Genomic DNA, 24,756 nt, shown 5'->3' on the forward strand with positions numbered 1-24,756 from the left:
CCTAATCACAGAAAGTGTGGTTTTGTTAAATTTACTCTAACTCAAAAGATACCGCACAAGAATCAGGATATTAGCTTATATTCATGCCCACACCCAACAAAATTTGTAGTATGTCATCTATATTCATGTATATTCTTCTTTCTTTCTTTCTTTCTTTCTTTCTTTCTTTCTTTCTCTTCTGCAAGCGTGGTCTCCTTTGCTTCACACCTTTTATCTATTTTTTTTCCTCAAGTGTAGGAAGCGAACCTCTATGATTAGGCCATTAAATATGTTGTGTCCATGTCGAAGCACACTGGGCATTTGTAGATAATTGGATTATCCATGATAGAATGACCCCTCTCTTTCTCTTTCTCCCTCTTTTTTCTTGAAAGACAGTGCTAGCTTTATCAATGACAATTCATACTACCTGAGTTTCTTTTGTTGCTTATACCTAACCTGACAAGTATTCATACTGCCTGAGTTAATCTTTCTCGAGAAGATTGGATCTTATAGCACGCAAATTAGTCACGAGGATGTTGATTAACAACACTGTGTTGGAGTCAGGCGTTACAGTGCATCCTTGCCTTTGAAAGGGGACCGAGTATTAGAGTTGGCTCTATCAGTCAGTTAGGTGTCTGTGGTCACAGGTCTCAACTTCTATATTGACAGATTAGTTGCATTCGATCGACCGATCAGCTAAGACTGGCGACGACTACGATAAGCTGTCGTCTATCGATCATCTGGAGCTAAGCTAGCCCTGCCAGTGTGCTGATGCACATGCCACCGGAATATGCAACAGGACACCGGAGCCCATTCGATGCATTTAGCAAATATCTGGCCTGGAAACCCCGACCCCAAGGAACCTGACTGAATCGCACTTTGAGCGTGTGGCGAAACGTCCCTCTTATAATTCATAATTCAGTTTGTTTAACTGGCTCTTAGGTGGAAGCGATTAAACCTCTCCCAATCTTTGGCTCTGGATAGTTGTGCTCTTTTTGACCTGACATCGACAGAAGCTGGAAATACCTCTGGAAGGCTCTGCACGGATAGCGATGAAATCCAAAGGTAGCCGGCCTAGCGCGCTAGCCACACTTCCACTTGAAATCCAAATCAGAAGAGTTCCTCTTCTTCCGCTCTTCTTTCCTATATTTCTGGGAGAGATATGAGTCTTGATTATCGAAGTATTCATATGCCAGTATCATTGCACAAACCTGACAAAGCCATACGGAATGGCACGCAGCATGTAGTGCCGACGCGATCACAGCTCGCTTGTCACGTCCGCGGCATGGGATGGGAACCCAGCAGCACAGCGGTTTGATCGACTGGACTGGAGCGCGCGCGGCAACAGCGAACTAACTAAAGTATTAACGCCACTCCTGCACAAAGCTTGTCTTTTTTTAAAGATCCCCTGCACAAGCCTGTACTCCTACTTTGGTTTTTAGGGAGAGTCGGTAGGCCGGACCGCCGGAGCAGCACTAGGCCACAAAAACCCAATAATTCCAGGGAGCCCCCGATCGATCCGGCGATTACGGCCCCCACCTCTCGTCCGGCCCTGATCGAGCGAGGCCCTGACGCGCTCGATTGCCCCAGTTGCGCCGTCGCTTTCACCAGAAAGCTGGAGTCGATCACCGCGCGGACGAGCGACGCCGCGTGCCGCGCAGGCGATCCATCGCCAAACGTGCATGCATGGCCCTTCCAAGCTCATGACACGCCAATTATGGATTCCAATTCCATATCCTCTCCCCCCCAGCTTAGGCTAGCTCCACCAGTAGCCCGGGGCCAGGCGGTCAGAATCCACATGATGAACCGATCTGATCTTATCCCGGGGGAGCTCCAGCTTTTTAACCGCCTTTTGGGCATCTCATCCATCCGCTAAAGAGCGTGCATGCAGCTTCGCTCCGTCCATCTGCGCTGCAAATTAAAAGATGCATGTACTGGCTAGTGTAGCTAAGGATCGAGTGAGTGAGTGAGTGCTCTCGATCATGGGGGACCTGCCGGGCCGGGGCCGGGCGTACAGATTGCGCCCCGACAAAAGTCAATGCCTAAACAATGGCCAAACTTTACATGCATACGGCCAGCGAGTTAGTGCTCCCACGTCGCAGTCAAATGCTGCAATCCACGCACGGGCACGGGCATGCGATCGAACAAAAGGGAGAGGGAACGCGATGCTAGCTTTACATCAACTCATTCACTCACTCACTCACTCACTCACTCACCCACTCACTCACACGCAGACACAGACACAGTGCTGATTGCTGAATGCATGCATGCTGATATATAGAACTCCATGGATATATGGACAATGCTAATGTGGCCTACAAGGAGCTAGGTAGCACTAGCAGCATCTATGTATCTCCTTTTGAGGATTGGGAGGAGAGGTTTACTTTCGCCACACCCTCCTTGCATTGCTTGCTGCTTTTCCCCGGAGAGCGATGGAACTCGAGTTCTTCGCTGCCGTTGCCGATATAGCTTCTTCTTTTTTTCTCTCTCACTCGATCTCTATCCCTCTCTCCTCAACTTTTTCTGTCTTTATGGTATCCAGATTTAGATAGGGTGGTCGACTTTCTGCAAATATAAAGTCTGCAAGAAATTCCACTCTTATGCACGAGGATCATGGTGGGGCGTACGTGTGTGTGGTTGCCTACCCAGATGGCCTGAAGCCTGATAGACCTGCGCGCACGGGGACGTTCCCGGGTTCAATTAGCAGCGCGATTTCCGGTTCTGACGGGGGCCTAGCTATCGATCGTCTGTTTCAGCTAAATACAGCAGGCCGCCAGGCCGGACGAACCGTTCGAGGCACACACACGCCTGTTAAGTACAGAGAGACGTGACGTGGGGGCAGGTACCACTGTTAAATACAGATAGGAGATTTGTTAGATGTTGATGTACGAGTGTCATCTTGCTATGACGATATGCCTTTACATCATCTGTGCAATTATGTTTGTGAAAATGCCGTGGTAATGGCTACTGCCTGCTTGCCCCCACTTGGTTCAACAGTTCGGTTCGAATAATTTCCGCTGATGGGTGGAATATGTCCGTGCCTTTGTAAAGTTCGATTGGGTATTTGCTTTCACGTCGGGAGCTCCTGAAGATCATCTCGTCAGTGACATGCATTCAGGCTCCCTTTTCTCAACATCCCAGCACCTTCCTCTACTTCCATTCCTTTTTTCCGTCTAAAAATCGACCCATCCATCTCCACCTAAAGGTACACTCTGCGTTGTATCTGGCCGATCTACAGGTTAGATCGTTGCAGCCATTTCTTTGCTGGTTTGTCCTTGATGTCTGCCTATACATGGATATTAACTTTACTTACTCACCAGTGATAGTGATATATATAGTGCAGTGGTGCAGCCTCTCTCACTTTCACTGTTTGCAAGGATGGAATTCTGAATTCCTGGTGGTAGCCTGGTAGGTGCCTCAGCCATGTGGTCAGGGTAAATCACATAACAGAGGGTATCGTATCCCAAATATAAAAGGTTAGTTCTTGCAATTGCATTGCATTGGATTCTAAGACTAAAGAATTGTTCTTGTTTAGACACCACATGCGAGAACTGTTTCGTCGTCACACAAGAATTGTATTCGGATGCTGCGTCTGAAATGTCATTTTTCAGGTGTTCTCAGCAGGATGAATGTTTGGTGTAGTATTCTCTTGGTTGTTCCCAGCCGCTAACCCTGCGAGCTTATGTTGTGCTGTCAGTCTCGACAAGTAGTAGTACTTGTTAGTGCCTCTCGTGATTCTGTGAAAGAAGTAGATGTCTAGATGTACAGACAGTCAGGCACCAGTGTGTCCTTTATTGTTGATCATGGTGAGAAGCTGACAATATTAACTTAGCAATTTATTTTCCAGTCCTCCGTTTCTTCTGCTTTTTTGGGGGTCCTCTGCTTTTCTTTTCTTTTCTTTTGAGAATCAGTCCTCTGCTTTTTTCTGTGCCGCTGAGCACAGAGATTCCAGATGGGTTCTAGCCCAACTCCAAGTAGCTCCGAGCCAGCCTAGTCCACTCAAGGGCAAAAGGAGAATGACAAGCTCGACGGCCCATTGTAAAGGCCCATGGACCATTGCAAAACCTGCTGCAACTTCTACAGCAGGGGCGGCCATATTAACGAAGACCGTTCCCTCGAAAAAAAAGAAAAGAAATCCTTCAGTCTAACAAAAAAGATGTCTCAAGTTTGTCAAAATTTGGATGTATATAGACATGACATAGTGTATAGATGTATTTAAATTTTAGTCAAAATTGAGACATACTCTGTTGAATGGAGGAATACCAAAATCCCGAACCAAAAGCTAACATCTTGAAAAACCATATTTAGAACTTCGGGTAATGATGGAAAAAAAAAAGGCTTACAAGTGTTATCCCTCCGTGCCAGCCCACTAGGCCCAGCCCAAAAGGAAAAAGGATTCCCATCCCCTTTTCTCCCCGATTCCCAGCATGCAACGCGCCGGCGCCGACGCCGCCACGGACACCACCTCCGTAAATTGCCGGCGAGTAGTCGCCTCTCTCCGGCCTTCTTCATCTCCCGCGCCCGGAGCCCTACCATAATCTTCCCACGCGAGGACCAGCCTTCGTTATGGCGACTTTTCTCTTCACGATTTTGTTTTCCTGACGTGCTGCTAGTCTGTGTTTCTGTCCTGTTCGGATAGAACCGACAAATTTTCGATTCCAAAAAATTTCGGTTCCCAATTTTTCGAGGAACCGATCGGTCATAAGTTTTTCGAGAATCGAACATTTCTAGAACCAAAGGAAAGTTAAACCACCGTTGCCGATCCTGCGCCATGCAAATTTTGCTCAGCAGTTCACGTACCAGACGTCACGGTGACGAGTCGGTAGAGAGCCCCGAACAACTTGCATTGCAGGCGTACGTCCATACCTGACGACGGAACAACAATTGATCAGCTACCGAACATGTATTATACCCACCAGTACGTACAGTTAACCAGCAGGTAATACGTCGTGAATAGACAGACACAGTCGATCTACAGCTTCGAGGGAGGAGAGTGAAACGACCACAGGAAAGGACGGGCCTCGGGGCCTCACGGGAGCAACCTATACGTCGGCAGTCGGCACGTCGCACATGATGACCCGGCCGGGGGACCGCCCGACCGACAGCCGTGGTGGATCGCGGAGCTAGCGCTTTGAAACCCCACCTCTCTTTCATGCGATCCTTGAACAGAATACAGGATTCATTCATACGCTGCCTCGATCTCCGTTGATCCTTTCCCCGTCCGTCCGTCCGTGCCTGCGTACATGATCTGGCCTGGGCTCATGCGGTGCAAGAATTTACTGCCGTGTCGTACGTGATCGGCTCGTAGTAACGGTACGTTTGCCCGTGGTTCCCGTTAACCGTTGCAGGTACAGTACTCTTTCCGTTTGTAAGTACTTGTCGTGGTTTCAGTGCCGCAGGCTCATGCGTATACGACACTGAATTGAAAGCGTCTAGGTACGGCACCATCTTCAGACTTCAGTGCGCTTTTCTGCATGCAGTTCGACAGTACGCACGCTAGCTGATGTTTGTTGCCCGCATTAAGCTTTCTGCGAAACGTTCGCCAGATACATACGATGCGAGCCAAGGTGTTCAGTTTCAGTTGTCTGTGTCAAGTCTGTACTAGTAGTACTACGGACCGGGAGCAGATGTGTTAATTTCACTTGGGGTCATCCGTCATCAGTCACAATTTACCGTTGCAAACAAGTGCTAGCTTTCTCTTTACGCGCCAGCAAATTCCTCGTCAGATCCGCATGAATAGTCACCGGTCAACACCTACCGGATGCCTTGATGCATGGCCACCTCACCTCTTAGCTGTCAGCTGGTTGCTTAATTAGACTTGGAGCTGGAGGCAGCATGGACCATGAAAGTATGCAAAGCATCGCCACCACTCATGCCTGTGAAATGCTACAGATAGCAGCGAACCTTTTATCCCACGCTACGAGACAACCAGTTATAATCGCAGTTCTAGGATATTAGCAGTACAGTCACAGTGTAGCGCCGTAGCGAGCGTGTCTGTGTGCCTCCTTGATTTCAGTAATGCCAGTGTGTCTGTTTTCCCCGGAAAAAATTCCTCGAGGCCACCCTCCCGTTTTCGCTCCGGTGAGAGGCTGGCAGAGAGCGACCCGCCTTGACGCGACCTGCATGCGTTTGATGACACGACGACGATATTGCGCCTACTGTGATACTCCATTTCATAACAGACAATTAAATGTGACAACATCACGCCTGTAATTAGATGTTGCAACAGACAACGGACCAACAGTAATGGCACGACAGCCATCTCCAAATGATCCTAGCATCCTAGGTGACATGCGAACCTTACCAACCGGGGGAGTTCTCTTCTCTTCCAGCTGTTTCTCCTCCGAGGCACCCACTGCGGCGGCAGATGCATGTATGCTTGTCTCGTGCGGACGTGCCCCACTGCCGGACTGCCCCCAGGTGGCACCACGGAAGAGATGGAAACAGAGTACTGTACATCCGAGTGCACCATTGTACTGTTTCGTCTTTTCTACGAACCCAATCCTGAACCCGTCACTTGGGAAAAATTGAACAGAGGAAAGATCATCAGAAAACGGATCTAAATAATGGGAGTGTAAACAGTAGGATCGACAGAAAATGCCTAAATCCCTGCTCCAATCGAGTAAACAAAACAAGAGAGAGGAGGACCGATCAGATTCCTACTGAATTCACACGCAGGTGTCCGGAGTGGCAACCCGTGCTTCCCCAGCTCGGGCTCTGATCCCGGGAGTGCGTGCGAACGCACATCTGCTCACGTCCTGAACTCCCAAGCACCGTAGAGGATCGGCTTTATACTAAGTACTGTTTAAACAAACAAACAAACAAACAGAGAGGCCAAAGATAGGGCCAACCCTGCGCATTGCCGAGCAGAGTAAGCCATTGCATACCACTCCTGCTGGTCGCATCGCCTCTTTTTAGGCAGATCGTGCAGAAAGTCCACACTCCTTCTCCTCACTCCACACCTCCCCGTGGACTTGGACCCGGCCACTCACACACACAACTACACAAGTCGCCATCCCTACGCTGCACGCGCAGCATTTGCAGTAGTAGTAGCAGCAAATAAACCACGCCGCACCGCCGCCCCACCGCGACGAATCGCTAATCACTCGCTCCCCACTTGTGGAGTGGCCGCCTGGGTGGCAACTGGGCCTGCCTCGCGCGTGATGGTGGTGGTGGTCGTCTGGTAGAGGAGTAACCAGTGTAGCAGCAGCCGGTAAACCCGCACCTAAACCATCGCCCGCGGCCACACGGCGAGGCGAGGCGCAACGCAGATCCCTCCCATCCCACTCTTCCCCCCGGCCTGCCGGTTCGCGCGCGGCGGCCAAAGCAAGCAAGCAAGCAAACCTTTTTCGCAGCAATTTCCGGGCACTAGCTGTCTAGCTCTACACGCCTCGATCGGCGATGCGCGCGGGTCGCGTGATGGCGGAGGGGGGCAACAACAAGCGGATCGACCTGGCCGCGCCGCTCCGCTCGGGGCGCCTGCCCTACCACAAGGCCGACCTCAAGTCCGGCCCCGTCAGCCACCCCGGCGCCGTGCCTTTCGTCTGGGAGCAGAGCCCCGGCCGGCCCAAGAGCGTCCGCACCCGCCGCCCGCCTCCCACCTCTTCTTCTCCGCCGCGCTCGTCCGAGTACGGCGGCGGCGCGAGCCCCTACCATGACGCCCTCGGGGAGCGCGATCGCGCGGCGCCTTATGGCGTCGCCACCGCCGCCGTTGCGTCTCGGAATGGGACCGCGGGGCGCTGGGCGGAGGCCGAGGCGAAGAAGGAATCCGTGGCTGAATTGCTGCGGAGGGAGGAGGAGGAGGAGGACGCCGGCGATGACGACGAGAGGTTCTCGGACGCGCTGGACACGCTCTCCCGGACGGAGTCATTCACCGTCAACTGCAGCGTCAGCGGCCTCAGCGGCATGCCGGACCGCCCCGCTGGTGCGGCCGCGGGCGCCGAGGCGGGCGCACGCGGCTTCATGATGGACCGCTTCCTGCCGGCCGCGCAGGCGGTGGCCGTCGGCTCCCCGCAGTACACCTTCCGCAAGGCCGGCGCGGCCGGTGCCACTAGCAACTCGGGCCGCGACCATGCGCGCGCGGCTTCAGCCAATTGCAGGACGGGCAGTGACGATGATCACGCCAGGAGAGCGCCTGTTCGGCTCCCGTACCAGCATCTACCTCCCAATTACTTGTCTTGTAACTACCCAAGACGCGAGGAGCTTGGACAGGAGGAGGAAGAGGACGACGATGACTACGACGTGCATAGTACCCGTGGTTTTGCATCCAAGGGGTGTGGTTTGCTCCCTGGTTTGTGTGCTAAAAGCTCCTTGTTCCTACTGAATCCAGTGCCTATGATGAAGCGTGGCAAGGTGCGCGGGAGAGGGAGAGGCAGGGGCGTGCCATCCAAAGGCAGGTCCCAGAATGCACCCAGCCCTCTTGCGCGGAGCTCACAAAACAACCATCCTGGTTGTGATTCTAATAGGGTACTGATGCAGATGCACACTACATGCTTCATGAATTCAGAGTTATATGTACTGTACATATGTCACATGTTAATAGTTTAGGAATGATAGTTCTAAACATCTGAATCTTTGTTATGTTGCAGCAATCATGGGAGGAAGTGTATAAGCACAAGTTGGAGCACAAGTATATTCACCAAGGAGAGGATAGGAGGAGCAAGCTGACAAGTGAATCGAATCATCTGACCTTCTGGAGTGACTCTCAGACCGGGGATGGGTCTTCACCATTCCACCACTCCATAGGTGGTGACACATCTCCCTACTGTAAGGATATTGTCTTGTCACCATCACACAAAGCAGATGAATCATTTAGAATGGAAGATAAAGATGACAAAATGAGTAGAAGCAATGGCTCCAGCTCACTTGGAAAAGACCATGATCATAGCTCATTGGTTGGATCAGATCACAGTAGTTTGAAGGGGTCAAGCTCCATGAGCTCAGGGCCTGATAGAAGAGTGCACGAAGATTCAGAAACTACACACTTGGCTCTGCTACTGGATACAAAGTTATCTTTGAATTCAAGATATGATAGTCAGCTTGGAGGACGACAGATAGTTGGAAACACTATTGTGGAAGGTCAAGACGTTGATCCATCGACAGAAAGGATCACTCAAGTGCCAGAACCCGCTTTGTTAATGTCTTCTGGAAACTCGGAATCAGTGAAATTGGATGATAGAAAAACTTCCACTAGTGATACTAGTCAGCATGTCCAACTACATTCGACAGATAATAATGTTGTCAAGAAGCAAAATATGCCCTTGCAGTATCTACTACCTTTACCTGTCCCTAAGTCACCTTCAGAATCCTGGCTTTCTCGCAATTTGCCATCTGCGAAAAACAAACCACCGATGCCATCATTTCTTGGAATGCAAGTACAGCCAAAGAAACAAGCTCCATGGGACTCGATGCACCCGAAGGAGAATGATCTAAAACCTTCCAGGCCACGTCAAATAAGATTTGCAGATGTAATACATAACTTCCTTCTGTTCTCCTTATATTTCTATCATTCTATGCATCACAGAGCCATTACTGAATTTCTTTATTGCCTTGCTTGTTTAGGTGGTAGAAAGGCCTAATTATTTGGATTCTGAGATATGATGTTTTCTCTGACGACCAAGATTTATTCAAGATTGGAGGTTGACATCAGGATCATATACCTGCGACTGCCAGTGCCCAATGGTTCCGTAGAGGCATAAATGTGCTATGTTTTGCTGTTGCAGTGATAGCTGGTTACTACTTACGAGCAATCCAGCATGTTGATAATTTCAACGGGTATGCCATGTCTGCATACAATATGCTTCATGTTGCCCAAGGTATGTTGGTTGTGGTTTAGCTCTGTTGTAAATCTTCTGTATACATGATCATTTCTGTTTGCTTCTGCTCACTGTCCATAAATATGTAATACTTCACTCCATAAAAACGTTTCATCTTCAGATGCAAGTGCATCAGATATATCATAGAATAAACTGCAGTGCGTTCTGTTCCTGAGACATTTTCCAATGCAATGTATATACCATCTGGTGATGAATGTCTCGTTTGATTTCAGTAGTGCCGTCATTCGTTCTTCATGGTATCAGTATGCCAGCTGGAACAACATTTAACGCATTGTCTGGTTTGATACAGACAACAGACTTTGTCATGTCTGTGTATTTCATGTCTAGTGGTTGCATTTGTCATGTTATTGGCGTAATTGGGTTTGATATTGAATATACTTTAGCACAATTTACATGCGGAAAGCTTGGAACCTGTGAGCTTTGGAGGTGCTTTAGAATAGGCTGTCCTGTGATGACTAAGACAATGGACATCATAGCGAAGTGCACATCTGTTACCAAAGGGCTTATCCACACCATTCTTTCTTCGCATTTTTTATGAGCCGCGCAACTGGGTCAACTCCGGACTATGCTGTGTCGAGCCGTTGGTAATATTGCTTATCATCTGTCCTTGGCCCGTGGGCTCGTGACTTTGTGAGGAGCCCTGTGTATGATCTGTCTTCATTGTTTTAATTTGACTTGCCGATTATTCTAGAAATTTTGACTAGCCGATTATTCTAGAAAATTTGACTAGCCGATTAGATTGTAATTTGCACTCAAAGCTTTCATTAACGGAGAACAGCAAGGGTGGTATCCTTTGAACATCAATCTTTCTTGTTTGATCTTGGCCTGGAAACGTTCTCTCAGGGATTAATTGTGGTACTGAACTGATCATTTTTTAGAGAAAAGGGGCCACGCCCCAGTTCCATTTATCATCAGACAAATGAAACAACAGTTGTTTTGTCTCAGCAGCGAGATTAAAGCGTCTACCAGCCTCCAGGCTACCAGAAGTATCAACCGCGGTCTACCCTTTACAGACCAGCAAACAGCCGACTTAGCCAGACGAGACAGAGTTATGAAACTATCCAGGCCACAACAAAAACTTCAGCTTCACAGAGCTAGAACAGATAGGCAGATCAGATGGAGCATGTCCAAGCGTCACGCAGAGACAGTGACTGAAGATCTTGACATGCGCTCATCGCCAGGAGTGTGACCGTCTTCCTCTTCTTCATCGCCACGGTAGGCCTGGGATCTCCTGTGATTTGGTCTCGAGCTGCCGAAGATTAAACTCCAGCGCTGGCAGATTTCCTTTTGTACAGAGGGCCTTCCATGCGTAGGTGTTTTAGGAGCATTCGCCAGGGTACCTGCATAACAGACCAAGACATGGAACGAAAAAACACGTTATTTCGATACTTCCAAATAGTCCACATCAAAGCAGCATTAACAGTATTAAACACTTCATTCTTCTTATTACTCAACCACAAGCAAGCAATCTGCTCCAGATTGGAGCCGAAGTTCTTCCAAGTCAACAAATTAATGTAGTTCCACATGTTATGCACCACAATACAATCAAAAATAGGTGATGTTCAGATTCCTCCTCACTGAACTGATCATAACTGGATGAGAACGGACTAATGCATCAGTATGTGCTGTTAGACTATGACTCCTGGTGGTATTTTTTTTCGGTTTTGCTATTTCTTAGGCGACTGAGAAATAACTATTTCTCAATCGATAATAACAACCTTTTGATTCAATCACTGAGATTCGTGTAAGATTATTGTAGGTCCGATGGATAAGAAAATCTTGATTGGATGGCTACTATTGTTGACTGAGAAATAACTATATTTTAGGCGACTGAGAAATAGACACTCCCATTTTTCTTTTCTTCCGTTGAGCCAAAAGGATTTGCTGCTCATGTGATTAATACAGTAGAAAGATGCTATGTGCTCCATAATTGTCTGAACCTAACGGATGTATTGATCCCGCTGGAGGTTCCATGGAAAGGGACATGGATGTGTTCGAAAAGTGGAACTCTGATTACGCGATAGCAGGAACTTCGGCTTCCTTCAAGCAAGGCGAACAGCTTCTTATATTCCTGTACATGATGCACATCTAAAAAACGTTGTATGTCAGACATCTCAAGTTAAAACCGTGTATAGTTTGTTTTTCATTTTGTTAAGCTTTGCCCCGTGCTATGAAACGCTTCCGCAGTTGGGCGGTTATTCTCTATGTTTTTCATTTGAAATCCATTAGATGAGGTAGGGCAGGCCTATGTAGTTCGTGCCCTTCTACATGCGGATGGGTGGTACCCGAAAGAAAATGAGCATTTAGACGTGGTAATGGCAGGTTTGAGCTTTGAAGCATAGGTTAGCTTGAATTCTCGAAATTCACAGTTGTGTTGGAGTGGACTCGTGATGATTGGTTCTCCCGTGGTCTTTTTACGAAAAGCACAACGGCACGGCAGCCTGGCCCGGCTCGAAAATAGACGGGAGAGCCGGCCCATCTGTGTTGGGCCATGTATGGGCCTCGGAGCCGCGGCCCTGTCTAGCCTGGCCCGTTTAGCCAGATTCAGAAAAAAGAACAGAGAAAAAAGGAAACAAAAATGAAAAACCATGGTAGCCTGGTAGGTATGCTCAGAACAACAGCGCAACCATGCTAGGTTTGCCCAGACCAAAACTATAACACCACCGTGAACTGAGCTTAGATATGGTGTTGATTTCTAGAATCAGCCCATCCAGGTTGACATCAGGTCTCACATTTACATGTATTTCTACCCATCAATAACAAGACGTTTACGGTGACTTCACCAAACTCTCAAAATCTGTCTCATAGGGTTCGGTGTGTGGCTGTGCGTTCAGAGGTGTGAGTGCACGTGTTGTGAGCGTCTTCTCAGCCTAACAAAGAAATAAAATGGAAAAGAAGATAAGGTAACCGACCGGGCCGGATCTACTCGACCCAAGCCACAGATCGTCGGGCTAAACGGTCTTGGGCCGGCCGGACGGGCTCGTGCCCCGTGGCTGGGCCTGTTGTATTTGGGCCGGGTTAAACCCGTTTAGAGGTAGAACCAACCTGGACGGACGACCTTGCGACCGAATGGCCGACTTTGAGAGTCGACTGCGGCGGTATCGCGAGCCGGTTCAACCATCCCACGGCTGCATACGTACGCAGGACGCAGCTCTCGGGTGTTGCCGCCGGGGTCCCAGGGCAATGGAGTCCGACTCCGACCGCGACGCCTCCCTCCTCTCCCCCGCTCCAAACCCTAGCCACCAGCCGTTCCTCCGGGCAGCCAAGTCAGCGGCCTTCAAGCGCGAGGAGCGCCGCAAGCGCAAGGAGCGCAAGCGGCAGGACCGCCTCGCCCTCGCGCTCGCGCACTGGGAGCCCCTCGGCGCCCCGCCTCGCCCGGCAGCGACCGCTTCCCCATCCCGCGCGCCAGCCGAAGACAAGCCGTGGCCGTGCGACCCGCCCCCGCCTCCGGACACCGCGCCCTCCGCCGCCTGGGGATGGGACCCTCCAGCGGAAACCCCGCCACAGCCGGCCCCGCTGCCTGGACCCGCGGCCACGTGCCCCCAGGCCGCTGCGGTCAGGGCGTGCCGCGCGTTGTTCGGCGAGCACGCCGACGACGAGGAAGAGGAGGAAGAAGAGGGGGAGGATGGCAATCTGACCCGGTTCTTCGAGGAGTTGCTGGAGAAAGACGTGGCGCTGAGAGGGTTCTACGAGGCGGAGCGGGAGACGGGGCGGTTCATGTGCCTCGTGTGCGAGGGCGTCGGCGCCAGGGCGGGCAAGAGGTTCGCCGGCTGCGCGGCGCTCGTGCAGCATGCCCGTTCGGTCGCCCGGAGGACCAAGAGGAGGCTCGCGCACCGCTCCTTCGCGGACGCCGTCGGCCGCCTGCTCGGCTGGGGCGCCGGCCGCACCACGCCCTTTACTGTACGGTAAACGTATTGCCTTGCCCCCTTTCCCGTCGAAATGTTAACAACTCAGTAGTACTGTATATCCTTATCGCATTGCTGAATGTTTTGCTGTCCATACGAGATGCAGGCAGATTCTGACGATCATGGCGCTTGTGATCAAAGCACGGGAATGGAGATGGCCTGATTAAGCTCACTGTGCTTAGGAATCGTTCTTCCTGAAAACAAACTTCGAATTACATGTAGTTTGGTTCGATGCATCGGCAACTTTTATGCTTGTTTTCAGCGTCTACTTGTGATTTGGTTTGATGCCTCGATAACCTTGATGCTCATTTTCAACATCGCAAGCTGGATCTGAATGTTGTTTGCAGAGCATCATATTTTAGGTGTCTGAAATGCACTCTAATTGTTGATGCCTGATGTTTATTGATCTTGGAAAGTCGGAAGGGAAAGAAAGTAAATCGCATGAATGTTTCTCTGGGTCCAATTGCTGAGAAATAATAGTACGAGCTTATGCTTGGAACTTTAAATACCATTGTCCCCTATCCTGAAAACACATCCACAATTGCTGCCAAGAAAATTCTGGACATATCAGAGCCGCCTATTTACAGGCTGCCCCAGTTTTGGGTCAGAACTGTTGAGGCAGATAGCAAATGCTTGGAATGCCGACGGAGGCTGCCGGTAGTTAATCCATTATATAAACGCCATCCTCAATTTTCCGAACGAAAGAATATGTCCCGTCATCTTGAACGTCGCATGGCTCACCAGTCCCAGCTGGAGGCCTGGAGCAAAGTTCGAAGTTCTTCTCGGAAGCAGCTGTAACCGGGCCATGTGAATTCAAGCACAAGCACTGGCACTGCAGATGCGCACGCGATCAGTGCCACTAATATTTATTAGAACCATTGAACCAATGAGCTTGGGTGCTGAAATTATGAGGCTGTTTGGATGGCGGTCAAATTGTGCACTACCAATTTTTTTGTCATGACCAAATAGTTGGTCTTTGTTTGGATAGTAGCCAACTAATTGGCATGCCAATGCCTTCTTTGACATTCTAGTTCTTACCAATGTTGGCTAATTTTTGGGCAAGCAATACCATGACCAAATAATTGGTTAGCCAAATTTTGGCAGGGCAAACCTAGGCTAAATCCAAACAGCCCCTGTATTAGAACGATCTCATTGAGAGGTACTGAATACTGCAAGTACTCCCTCTGTTCATAAATGATTGCACTAAAACCACGACAAGTATTTAAAAACGGAGGGAGTAGTAGATACATCCATTTTTAGATAAATTTGAGTCACTTGGTATGGGACGGAGGGAGTATAATCTTTCTGTCACAGGCTCTGGTAATGTCATCCGTACATGAGTACATGCCATCCACTGGGTCGTTCTTGCGGCTTGTTAGTGTCCATCCGTACATGCCATCAGCGGTTAAAGTTTGACTAAATTTATAAAAAAATCTATCAACATCTATTCACACGTCTAAATTTGTTTTATGAAATATGATGTGATATATATTTTTATGGTATTACTTATTTAATATTGTAGATATCTCCTCAAGGGAACTAATTGAACTAAATTAGTTCTTTTTGGGAAGATATATGTTGATTATCTCAGCATGCTGCATTCGTGCAACAAAATTCCAAAGTTAAAATTCCAAGGTTGTGTATTATCGATTCATGCTCTGGAAACGCCAACAGAGGCATGCGCGATCGCCTAAGCAAAGCACAGGCCAGACCAGACCAACAACTGCAAAAGGGACGTGCATCGATACGGCTGAAACACAGAGCGCATCGGTGAATCAGGAGCGGGACTCCGTGTTTGGCCTAGGCACGAGCGACGGCGGCGGCGAGTCCGCTCCCTGCCACGCCCACACGATATCGCCCAGCGACGGCTTCAGCTCATGCTTGTAGAAGTCCCGGAACTCCAGCGAGTCGCCGCCCGTCTTCCTCATCTCCACCACGTGCACCGACGGCGCCACTTCAAAGATCTCCACCTCCAGCGCCAGTGGCAGCGCCCCGTTCCGCCCGTCCTGGCTCCCCTCCAGCTCCACCCTCGCCTTGTCCTTGAGCTTGAAGCTGAACCTCCCCGCCTCGGCGATCTTCCCCAGCTTGGAGACGATCGCCGTCGTGGTCTCCTTGGTGGAGAACCGGGCCTCCGACCTGCGCTCCGCTTCGTCGAACATCTTGGAGAGGTCCAGCGCGTTTGACCGCGAGATGATGTCGAAGGCGTTCATGCTCGACGGCCTCACGCGGATGGTTGGCGACGACGCCGTTGTCACCTTGGATCTTTTCCTCTTTCGGGTGCTCTCTTCGTCGTCGTCTTCGTCGTGATGGCCGGCTCTGGCGCCTTCCTTGCCGAGTAACACCGAGGCTTCTTCACTCGTGGCGAGCGGCTTCTCGTTGAGGAGGGGGCATGGTGCTCCTTCCCGGAACCAACTCCTGGCCTTGAGCTTGGCGATGGTGATCCGGGTCCTGGGGTTCGGGTCGAGCAACCGGGCGAGCAGCTTGCGCGCGTCCACGGAGAACCACTCGGGGCACTTGTAGTCGCTCTGCGTGATCTTCCGGTACAAGACGGGGAGGTTGGCGTCGTTGAAAGGGAGTTTGCCGGCCATGAGCACGAAGAGGATCACGCCGCACGACCAGATGTCCGCCTTTGCGCCGTCGTAGCCACGCTTCCGGAGCACCTACGCCATTCATGGACATCGCGTCAAGAACGACCCTACTTAATTATGCGCGGCCATGGATGGAACGTATTCCCAACCTCGGGAGCGACGTACGCCGGCGTGCCGCAGGTGGTGTGCAAGAGGCCGCCGCCGCGAAGGCGGGAGGTGTCCGCGGCCAGCGCGCTGAGCCCGAAGTCGGAGACCTTGAGGTTGCCGCGCGCGTCGAGGAGGAGGTTCTCGGGCTTGAGGTCGCGGTGGTACACGCCGCGGCTGTGGCAGAACTCCACGGCCGTGACGAGCTGCTGGAAGCAGCGGCGCGCCACGGGCTCCGGGAAGCGCGTGCTCCGCGCGAGGCGCGCGAAGAGCTCGCCGCCGCCGGCGTACTCCATGACGAAGTAGATCCTGGAGCGCGTCGCCATCACCTCGTGCAGCCGGACGACGTTCGGGTGGCGCACGCGCCGCATCACGGCCACCTCGCGCTTCACCTGCTCCATGGTGCCGGACCGCCGCACGGCCTCCTTGTCGAACACCTTGATGGCCATGGCCTCGCCGGTGGACACGTTATGGGCCTTGTAGACCTTGGCGAAGCTGCCGCAGCCGAGAAGGCGGCCGAGCCTGTACCGGCCCATGATCACTTGGGAATCTTGGTTCTTCTCCATAGCGATGGAGAATTGGCGATGGCGTCGTGTTCCAAGGGATCATGGGTCCGGCCGGGCGAACGGCTGGACGAAGACGGTAATCCTGTGCGCAAGGGTGGGTGATCATCGGCAAGAGTTGTTGTTGGGCTTTGACATGCGTGTTCGATAGGGATCTGAGGCTACAAACTCGGTGGAACTAAATGAGGAACAGACACCTTTAGCTAATTTTAGAAGCGTATTCGAATTTAGGCCGTGCTTGACAGGCCAGAAAGCTGGCGCAGAAGGAGAGAAGTCCGTGACTCCATGTGTTCAACCCCAAACAATAAGGTATTAAGGTCCTCTTCTTAAAAAAAAAGCCCGAAACAAGAAGGGGTCTGCTCAGATTTTCACTACATTTCCTCTCAAAAAAAGATTTTCACTACATTTTGAATGAATAAGGTATGGTTTCTCCCCTAAAAAGAACTCAGATTTTTGCATCCAAGTTTTGATCCTAGAAAACACATCCATCTGCCTCACCTGCAACCAGTTTTCCAACGAAAACTCAACAAGACAAACCGGTGTACTTTTGTTCCATAATATTACTAACCCGACACAGATGCAAACCAAGTTTGGGGTCGCAACAGAATTAAGATAAGTCCGCCCCCTCCCTCCGAACGTTAGACCACGGTTTGGATCGCCCACTCCACCACCCACCCACACTCTCCGCCTCAACTTTAAAACCGTTTGAAGTATATCCAACCACCAACATGTCATATTATAGTATGTCTCAATAGTACGAGGATCCAACATCGATGATACCATGCTATGTCTTACTAGCTCTTGAGATCCAAGTGTCAAATTGCAATGTCATGTCTTTTTAGTTAGCGGATTCTCAGCACCAAGTTGCCATTTTACATTGTAATTACCATCTACCTTGAAAAATATTAATGACTTTGCGCTAGAGCCCCCTGAACCCTACTTTCATGTCCTATTCGCCTCACATTGCTTGTGTGCATTGCTCCACACCTATGCCTAGGCACCGACTAGACTGATCTGTATAACTATCCTATCAACAATCGTGGGCCTCGTAATCATTACTCGCCACATACGATAATATGTGCCCTCCCCCCTACTAGCACTATAATGTGTTAGAAAACCCGCCAATCGAAAATCTCCCCCGACAAATCCACGAAATACAAAGACAAGATGGCTCCAAATGGTATCGTCATCAGGGAAGAATCCGGCAACAGTGTTAGCAAGGTCAAACCCTAGGTCCTTTTGTCCGGCGAGGTCGAATAAGACACGAACGCGCGCGCGAGAGAGAGAGGACACAATTATGCACAACAACCGGCCCGTGGGACCACACCAAAGGAAAGTGTGGGCGTAACAGCCAACTAAGCAAAACACGACCACAACGCCATAGACTAAACCTACGACCGGCTAGCGAGGTAGCACATTAAATGTTGTGCATCTGGTTTGCCCTAATCTGATTGCGGATCTGAATTTTGAAGTGTGACACATGACTAGAAACACGTGAGAACATGCCCCGCATAAAAGTAAATTGCATTGTAGGTTGTCGGATCATTCCCAAGGTCTCACTTAGGTCCCGAAACTTCCAAAATCATCATCTAGGGGTTGCAAGTGCAATTAGGGTTTATGTGAAGGTCCATACGAGGCCTCACTAATTTCATCCTCAGCCAAATGGGACGTCCAAAATGGTTCTTGGACCTACTATGCACTTTGCTCTTATTCTTGTTTCTTTTAGTTAAAAAGCACAGACTACTTGTACCTTGTAAGATACATAATTATGATACTTATCTCTCAGCCCGTAATTGCGCGAGAAATCGACTCTACGAAGCAAAAACAATAAATTGTTGGACAAAGTAAAATATTTTGATGGACACAGGTGAATTACTCTTCTGTGCTCGGTTAGACGTATCACCTGATCTGGCCAGTTTACAGGTAAACACAGTTGCCAATTTGCCATGATCAATTGTTCCTATTTATTCCTATATTACTAGCTGTATTTATGATCAATATCTATCGTCGAAAAGATGCGTATCATCAATCGCTATCTCCAGTCGTCGTCGAGTCCAGGGTAAAGAACACGGCCACAGATACGATGGGGACACAACACATTCACAATGCAATCTTTATCTCTGCAGCTGCGCAACCAGGGCCCCCCCAGCTCGCCCACTGCCGCACACGGCGCTTTCGTGGCCACGCACCGGACCCTCTGCCCCCTGCCCCAGGCGAGCAACCGCCGGTCGCCCACGCGTGCCGAGGTAGACCAGCCATTCCTCTATGCCGACTCGACGACTCGTGCCGTGACCCTGGAAAGACAGGTCTGGGCAATCGTTTGACTTTGGACCACGCAGGATCCGGGTGCAACTGCATTGCTCAAATCTGGACTTCTGCATACAATAATGCAGATAAAAAAAAATGGAAGATTCGGAATCTAATCGACCCGACCATGTGCCAGAGCCAAGGATGCGCATTGCAGCCAATTTATTCATCAATCAGTTGGGTCCTGAATAAACGATTACTCAAAATCCTTCGATTTTGCTGAAAACCAACAGCACCGGTACACAACAAGCTAATTAAGTCATTTAGCAGCTACCACGGTACCAACCGGAATATACACAGCCACAATACCACCACAAACAACATTATGGTCTCCCGACAAAGGAAGTCTTATATGATCATCATCAAAGGTGCCCGAGAACTGGTCAGGTTTTTGTCCTCCCACTACAAGGATCCTCTTGTCAGTTGCACTCAACTCTTGCCTCTGCTCACTCCGCCTGGAGGACTCGCTCCTATCAGCATTAGATCCAGGGGGGGGCGCCTGTAACCTTGAAAGCCTGCATAAAGCAAAGGAAATTGTCAACTTGTCTATTTCACATAGTTCTAAGCATTACATTTACCTGCAAAAATTTAAATTTCCAGCCCCTACAATATATTTAGCATAAGCACACATTCAGGTGAACAAGCAAATATATTTCAATAAACCATGGAGTATATATATGATATGAACTGCCCTATTAGATGCTAGGGTATGTTCGATTGGTGTCTAATACCCTACCAATTAATTGGGTATGGAGCAAATATTGATTCATCCTTGTTTGGATGGTTGCCAAATTTTTGGCCACATTGCCCACCATGGACCATTTATCCTGCCAACAGTTGCAAAATCATGGGCAGATAAAAACCTTGACTAAAAGCTTGGCTACCATTTTTGGTGCGGCAGGCTTATGCCGAATCAGACACACCCCTAGAAAATGCTACGAAATCTACTTCCCCAATGAAGGCTGACCAGAATAGTAATAATCTTGAGGGAGCACACCAATGTTACTATGTTAGCACATTGAACCTTACCAGTCTACAAAACGCACAAATTATGAAAGCACATAAGTGGCTTTTCTGAATTCTATCTGAGTAAAAGTCATTGAACCTTACCATAAATTTTGGTTCGGTGAAGCAGTAAATTTTAGAGTGTCCGGTCGTGGGTATTAGGGTATATGTGTAAGATTGTCTAAGTAGTACAAGTAACTAAAAACGTGTTTCATGTGCTTGCGCATAATTGCGATGAAGTGTGCATCAGAGTGAGTGGTTGCCAAGGATTCCTAATGCTATAGGTTATCATTTACTACAAACAGAGGATGGATCAATAACACAATAAGGGACTGGGCTAAATATTTCAAGAAACACAGACTGAACATAAAACCAGGAACCGCCCAACCCAGGAATCATAGTCCTAACATAAATAAAGGGAAAAGTTCCTAGCATATACGACTAAAGTGCATCACTTCAGTGAACATTTTTTAAAACACTATCATCAAAAATAGATTTAAGTACGAGAAAGAAACCAGGTACATCAAGCACTAACAACGGCTCAACAGTGAATAGCATGTAATGGATCATATTTGCCACATATTTCAATTACTAGGCTATAATAATATTACTAACTTTTATCCTTACACCGAATTGAATAGATGAAGTGCACTAGGCATTATTATACAGCATCAAGTTATTAAGATTGCATGGATACGCACCAGACAAACCTATGTTGTTAGTGTTGAAGCACTGAAGTGTGGTTCGAACACTTCCAACTTGAGAGAAAATGATGTGAAGCACAGTTCTTTAGGAGGAATCAAAGGCATTTCTAGTTTTCTACCATTAAGATACTGATCAAGATATCCTTAAGATTTTCCACTCTATTCCATGTGATGGAAAATATCTGTCCAGAAATAGTTGGTAAAAGCATTGAGAAAACAAAAGACTGGTTCTATGATAGTGTCATACTGGTGGCACATTTCTATATTTGACAAGTTTTCATCAGCATGAGTAAAGAACTAAAGATGGTCTGTTAGAATCCACTGAGCATACAATTCCAACATACAGAAAGTTTGATATGGTAAACTATGTAGCTATTGGACCTTTTTACGTGTAAATGTTAGACCTAAAGCATCAATTGATACCACTTCCTACTCAATTATTCATGTTTATCATTCTGTATTTACCTCCAACAGAAAATTAAAAGAGAGAGAAAATCATTACCTTTCGATCTACTCAGCATTGGTAGGTATATTTGGAGCTGGAACCATCTGGTGCACAAGATGCAGCATTCCTGGCTTCAATTCCTTGTTGCAGAAATCATCATACTCTTCCTTATCCCCTGCCTTCTTTTTTACCTCCACCATTACAAGGGACGGTGTGAGCTCGAATATCTCCACGCCAATTGTTAGTGGCCCCGTAACTCCTTCCCTTGTACCCTCCAGGCTCACCCGCCAATCCTTCTTCCGCACCGAGAAGCTCTTCACATTTGCAATCTCCTCCAATTTCGTTACAATATCAGACATCGGCTCACTCGAGACGAATCTCACCTCGTCCCCTTTTTCCTCAAACAGCCCTGACAAGTTGAATCCCCTGGAGAATGATATGATATCAAATGCATTAAGGCTTGCAGGGCGCGGAAGTGGTCCACGGAGCCTCTGGTGCTCCTCAAATGAGGATGTGGCAGGGCAGGATACAACTGATGAGTCAGACTCCGATCCTGAGTCATCGGCATCAATCTCTTGGCGAGGTGAAGGTGGCAATGGTTGAGGAAGAGGATCAGCAAGCCCCAAGTCCAGCACATCATTCTCAGCATCTATCACGTTGTACAGCTGGTCATCCTCAATATAGAACTTGACTGGCCGGAAGCCTTTCTTGAACCAACGGTCCTCCATGACCTCTGCCAAGGTGATCCTTGTGCTGGGGTTAGTGTCAAGAAAGCGCGTCATCAAGCTGGTAAGGTCCTTGGAGAACCACCTTGGACACCGGAACTCTCCCTTGTAAATCTTACGGTACATGGCCATGAGGTTCTTGTCATGGAAAGGAAGATATCCGGCCATGAGCACAAAGAGGATAACACCGCATGACCATATGTCTGCCTTGGCGCCTTCGTATCCGCGGCGGCCGAGCACTTCGGGAGCGACATAGGCCGGCGTGCCACAGAAGGTGTGTAGGAGACCGTCGGGCTGGAACGGCTCGGCGACGGCGGAGAGGCCGAAGTCCGAGACCTTGAGGTTGCCGTTCTCGTCGACGAGGAGATTCTCCGGCTTGAGGTCCCGGTGGAAGACCCCGCGGGCGTGGCAGAATCCGACGGCAGAGATGAGATGCTGGAAATAGCGGCGCGCTATGTCCTCCTTGAGGCGGCCTTTGGAGACGCGAGAGAAGAGCTCCCCGCCGCGGACGAGCTCCATGACGAAGTAGATCTTGGTCTTGGTGGCCATGACCTCGAAGAGGTGCACGATGTTCGGGTGGCGCACGCGGCGGAGCACGGCGATCTCGCGCTTGATATGCGTGACGAGGCCGCTCCGCACGGCCTTCTCCCTGTCGAGCACCTTGATGGCCACGCTCTCCCCGGTCTGCACGTGCCGCGCATGGTACACCTTGGCGAAAGTGCCTTGGCCAAGGACGCGCCCCAGCTCGTACCGCCCCATCAGCTGCGCCTTGGAGCTGGCGCCGCCTCGGTTGGGCGCCGCCGCCGCCGCCACTGCCGCCGCCGCGGTGGGGGACGGCAGCCGCGCGGCCTTCGCGGACGAGTCAGGCGGCTGCTTGACGTCCGCCATCGACGGGTGGTGGTGGTAGGACTGGGGGAGGGGGCCGCCAAGGGGATTAGGTGGAGCAGCCGGCCTCGGAGGAGGAAAGGCAGGCGGCTTAACGGCTCCGCGAAAACTCTCTCCCTCTTGTTTCCTCTCCCCTTCTCTATACGGCTCTTCTATCACAAGCTCGCGCGGGCCTGCCTCGGCCGGCGTTCTACGGTTCTCGTTCATGGTTGGGTTGGCCGGTTTGGGACTTGGGAGGAGAGATATTTGTTCCATCTCATTTTTTGTATTTTTCCTCAGTGCTTTTATGGCTCTGTGCCCTCGCTGTTTGCGTGCATTGCTGGGATGGGTTTGTTCCATCCACCGTTGGAGTCTCACCGTATACAGCTTTTCCGCCCTAATTCGATGTTTTGCGTAACGTACGCCGTATGAGTACAGCTGCCAAACAGAAAGAAGGCAGATTTTGAGGGGTAAAGCATTAACATCTGCACAACAAAACAGTGCGTTACTTATCTCACAAAGAGTAGTGCAATACACTACTCTACACTCGAGACATTTACACTTTACGCGTATGCACATAAAAAGGCTGGCACCAGCTCCAACTGAAAAAAATTGTTGGTTAGCTATCTATCAAATAGGCATTTCTAATAAAAAATTAACAAGTATTATGCAAATATGACTCTGCCAATTGTTAAATTTCTACTTAAGTATGCCTGAAAAGTGCTCAGAATTCTTTGAACTTGCCTGGTTTAGAACATAGCTATGCACATATAATGTTGCAATAGCTGATGGAGTAGTTGGCGATTGCACATGATATTGCTGCATTTTCTTATATTTTGAGCACATATCTTTAGGTTCTCTCATTCGGTTATTTCGTTATCGGGCGACAATTGTCTCTCCCGTGCCCACTCACTTGTTGCATCAACTTCTTGTTAATTAGTCAAGTAGGTAGTAAATCCGGAATATTATTTTGCTCTTATGATGTTGTTCAGAATGTCGTTCAACTCTGCGGCCACAAATATCTGTATTTAATTCATTTATCTCATCGATGGTTACTTTGGAGCTTGAGTAAGGAATGTTCAGAACATAGCTACACATATAATTTTAGTTGATGGAGTCAAATGCACATGAGATCGATCGTTGCATTTCCTTACTAAAAATAGACGTATATCTAGGTTTTCTCTTTCTGTTATTGCGTGACGGCTGCCTATTCCGTGCCGACACGGACAAAACTTGCTTGAAAAGGGGCGGCATGTCACCTTTTGTTGCATGCAACCAATGCCCACTCACTTGTTGCATCGCCTTATTGTTAATTACTCAAGTAGGAAGTAAATATGGTATATTATTCATATTAATGTGCTCTTTCAACTTTGACACCATTGGTATTTACTTCATACTTATATCATATGGGAAGTCCTTTGTGTGTTTGAGAGGGATAACTTAGATACGTACGGCTATATATGTCGCATCCATCCAAGGAGACCGCACCCTAGCCTGACATCACTAAACAAGCGAGAATCGGATCCGCTCGCCACTTTTTTTGACGAAGTTCTAATTTGTTTAGGAAAATTCATCAACTTCCCTCTTAAAAAGAAGAAGATAAAAATCCTTACTTCCTCCCTGTGGCTTCATATAGGACCTACATTTCATATTTCCTAGACTAGAGGGTCTAACTGGCTAAGCTATACTGA

The 24,756-nt window shown here is 49.2% G+C and overlaps 4 protein-coding genes across 8 annotated transcripts; 2 read left to right on the forward strand and 2 right to left on the reverse strand.

Moving 5' to 3' along the window:
• The first annotated feature begins 6,967 nt into the window (after positions 1-6,967).
• LOC100822855 lies at positions 6,968-11,218 on the forward strand. Of its 3 annotated transcripts, none has more exons than XR_002963681.1 (4): positions 6,968-8,445; positions 8,568-9,446; positions 9,541-9,794; positions 10,761-11,218. XR_002963681.1 is itself a non-coding variant. In XM_003569807.4 (3 exons), exons 1-3 carry the CDS (start codon positions 7,381-7,383, stop codon positions 9,577-9,579), a joined length of 1,983 nt encoding a protein of 660 aa, XP_003569855.1. In that variant the 5' UTR covers positions 6,968-7,380; the 3' UTR covers positions 9,580-9,969. The 3 variants fall into 3 exon arrangements, 1 of the variants encoding a protein (XP_003569855.1); XR_002963682.1 differs by having other exon boundaries at positions 10,764-11,218; XM_003569807.4 differs by lacking the exon at positions 10,761-11,218 and having other exon boundaries at positions 9,541-9,969.
• Positions 11,219-12,885: 1,667 nt separating this feature from the next.
• On the forward strand, positions 12,886-14,183 carry LOC104582870 (splicing factor, arginine/serine-rich 19). 3 transcript variants are annotated; one of them, XM_010234054.3, is made up of 2 exons: positions 12,886-13,726; positions 13,827-14,183. In XM_010234054.3, exon 1 carries the CDS (start codon positions 12,999-13,001, stop codon positions 13,722-13,724), a length of 726 nt encoding a protein of 241 aa, XP_010232356.1. In that variant the 5' UTR covers positions 12,886-12,998; the 3' UTR covers positions 13,725-13,726; positions 13,827-14,183. The 3 variants fall into 3 exon arrangements, with proteins under 3 accessions (XP_010232356.1, XP_010232354.1, XP_010232355.1); XM_010234052.3 differs by having other exon boundaries at positions 12,886-13,720; XM_010234053.3 differs by having other exon boundaries at positions 12,888-13,715.
• Positions 14,184-15,334: 1,151 nt separating this feature from the next.
• On the reverse strand, positions 15,335-17,321 carry LOC100823165 (CBL-interacting protein kinase 30). Its single transcript, XM_010234055.3, has 2 exons — positions 16,458-17,321; positions 15,335-16,380 (listed from the first exon to the last, which is right to left on the reverse strand). Exons 1-2 carry the CDS (start codon positions 17,016-17,018, stop codon positions 15,496-15,498), a joined length of 1,446 nt encoding a protein of 481 aa, XP_010232357.1. The 5' UTR covers positions 17,019-17,321; the 3' UTR covers positions 15,335-15,495.
• A 2,131-nt stretch (positions 17,322-19,452) lies between these two features.
• Positions 19,453-23,307, reverse strand: LOC100823469 (CBL-interacting protein kinase 19). The gene is made up of 2 exons (XM_003569809.4): positions 21,534-23,307; positions 19,453-19,837 (listed from the first exon to the last, which is right to left on the reverse strand). The coding sequence occupies exon 1, from the start codon at positions 23,291-23,293 to the stop codon at positions 21,542-21,544; it is 1,752 nt and encodes a 583-aa protein (XP_003569857.2). The 5' UTR covers positions 23,294-23,307; the 3' UTR covers positions 19,453-19,837; positions 21,534-21,541.
• Positions 23,308-24,756: the final 1,449 nt, after the last annotated feature.

Source organism: Brachypodium distachyon, chromosome 2 (genome assembly GCF_000005505.3).
Source record: "Brachypodium distachyon strain Bd21 chromosome 2, Brachypodium_distachyon_v3.0, whole genome shotgun sequence".
NCBI classification, from domain to species: domain Eukaryota; kingdom Viridiplantae; phylum Streptophyta; class Magnoliopsida; order Poales; family Poaceae; genus Brachypodium; species Brachypodium distachyon.

Excerpts from the sequence above, each read along its gene's own strand:
- LOC104582870 (XM_010234052.3), top strand. The coding sequence starts at position 12,999 with ATGGAGTCCGACTCCGACCGCGACGCCTCCCTCCTCTCCCCCGCTCCA. Across the intron at positions 13,721-13,826 it reads ACCACGCCCTTTACTGTACG|GCAGATTCTGACGATCATGG; the intron begins GTAAACGTATTG and ends TACGAGATGCAG.
- LOC100822855 (XM_003569807.4), top strand. The coding sequence starts at position 7,381 with ATGCGCGCGGGTCGCGTGATGGCGGAGGGGGGCAACAACAAGCGGATC. Across the intron at positions 8,446-8,567 it reads CTGGTTGTGATTCTAATAGG|CAATCATGGGAGGAAGTGTA; the intron begins GTACTGATGCAG and ends GTTATGTTGCAG. Across the intron at positions 9,447-9,540 it reads GTCAAATAAGATTTGCAGAT|GTGGTAGAAAGGCCTAATTA; the intron begins GTAATACATAAC and ends TTGCTTGTTTAG.
- LOC100823165 (XM_010234055.3), bottom strand. The coding sequence starts at position 17,018 with ATGGAGAAGAACCAAGATTCCCAAGTGATCATGGGCCGGTACAGGCTC. Across the intron at positions 16,381-16,457 it reads CGGCGTACGTCGCTCCCGAG|GTGCTCCGGAAGCGTGGCTA; the intron begins GTTGGGAATACG and ends TGAATGGCGTAG.
- LOC100823469 (XM_003569809.4), bottom strand. The coding sequence starts at position 23,293 with ATGAACGAGAACCGTAGAACGCCGGCCGAGGCAGGCCCGCGCGAGCTT.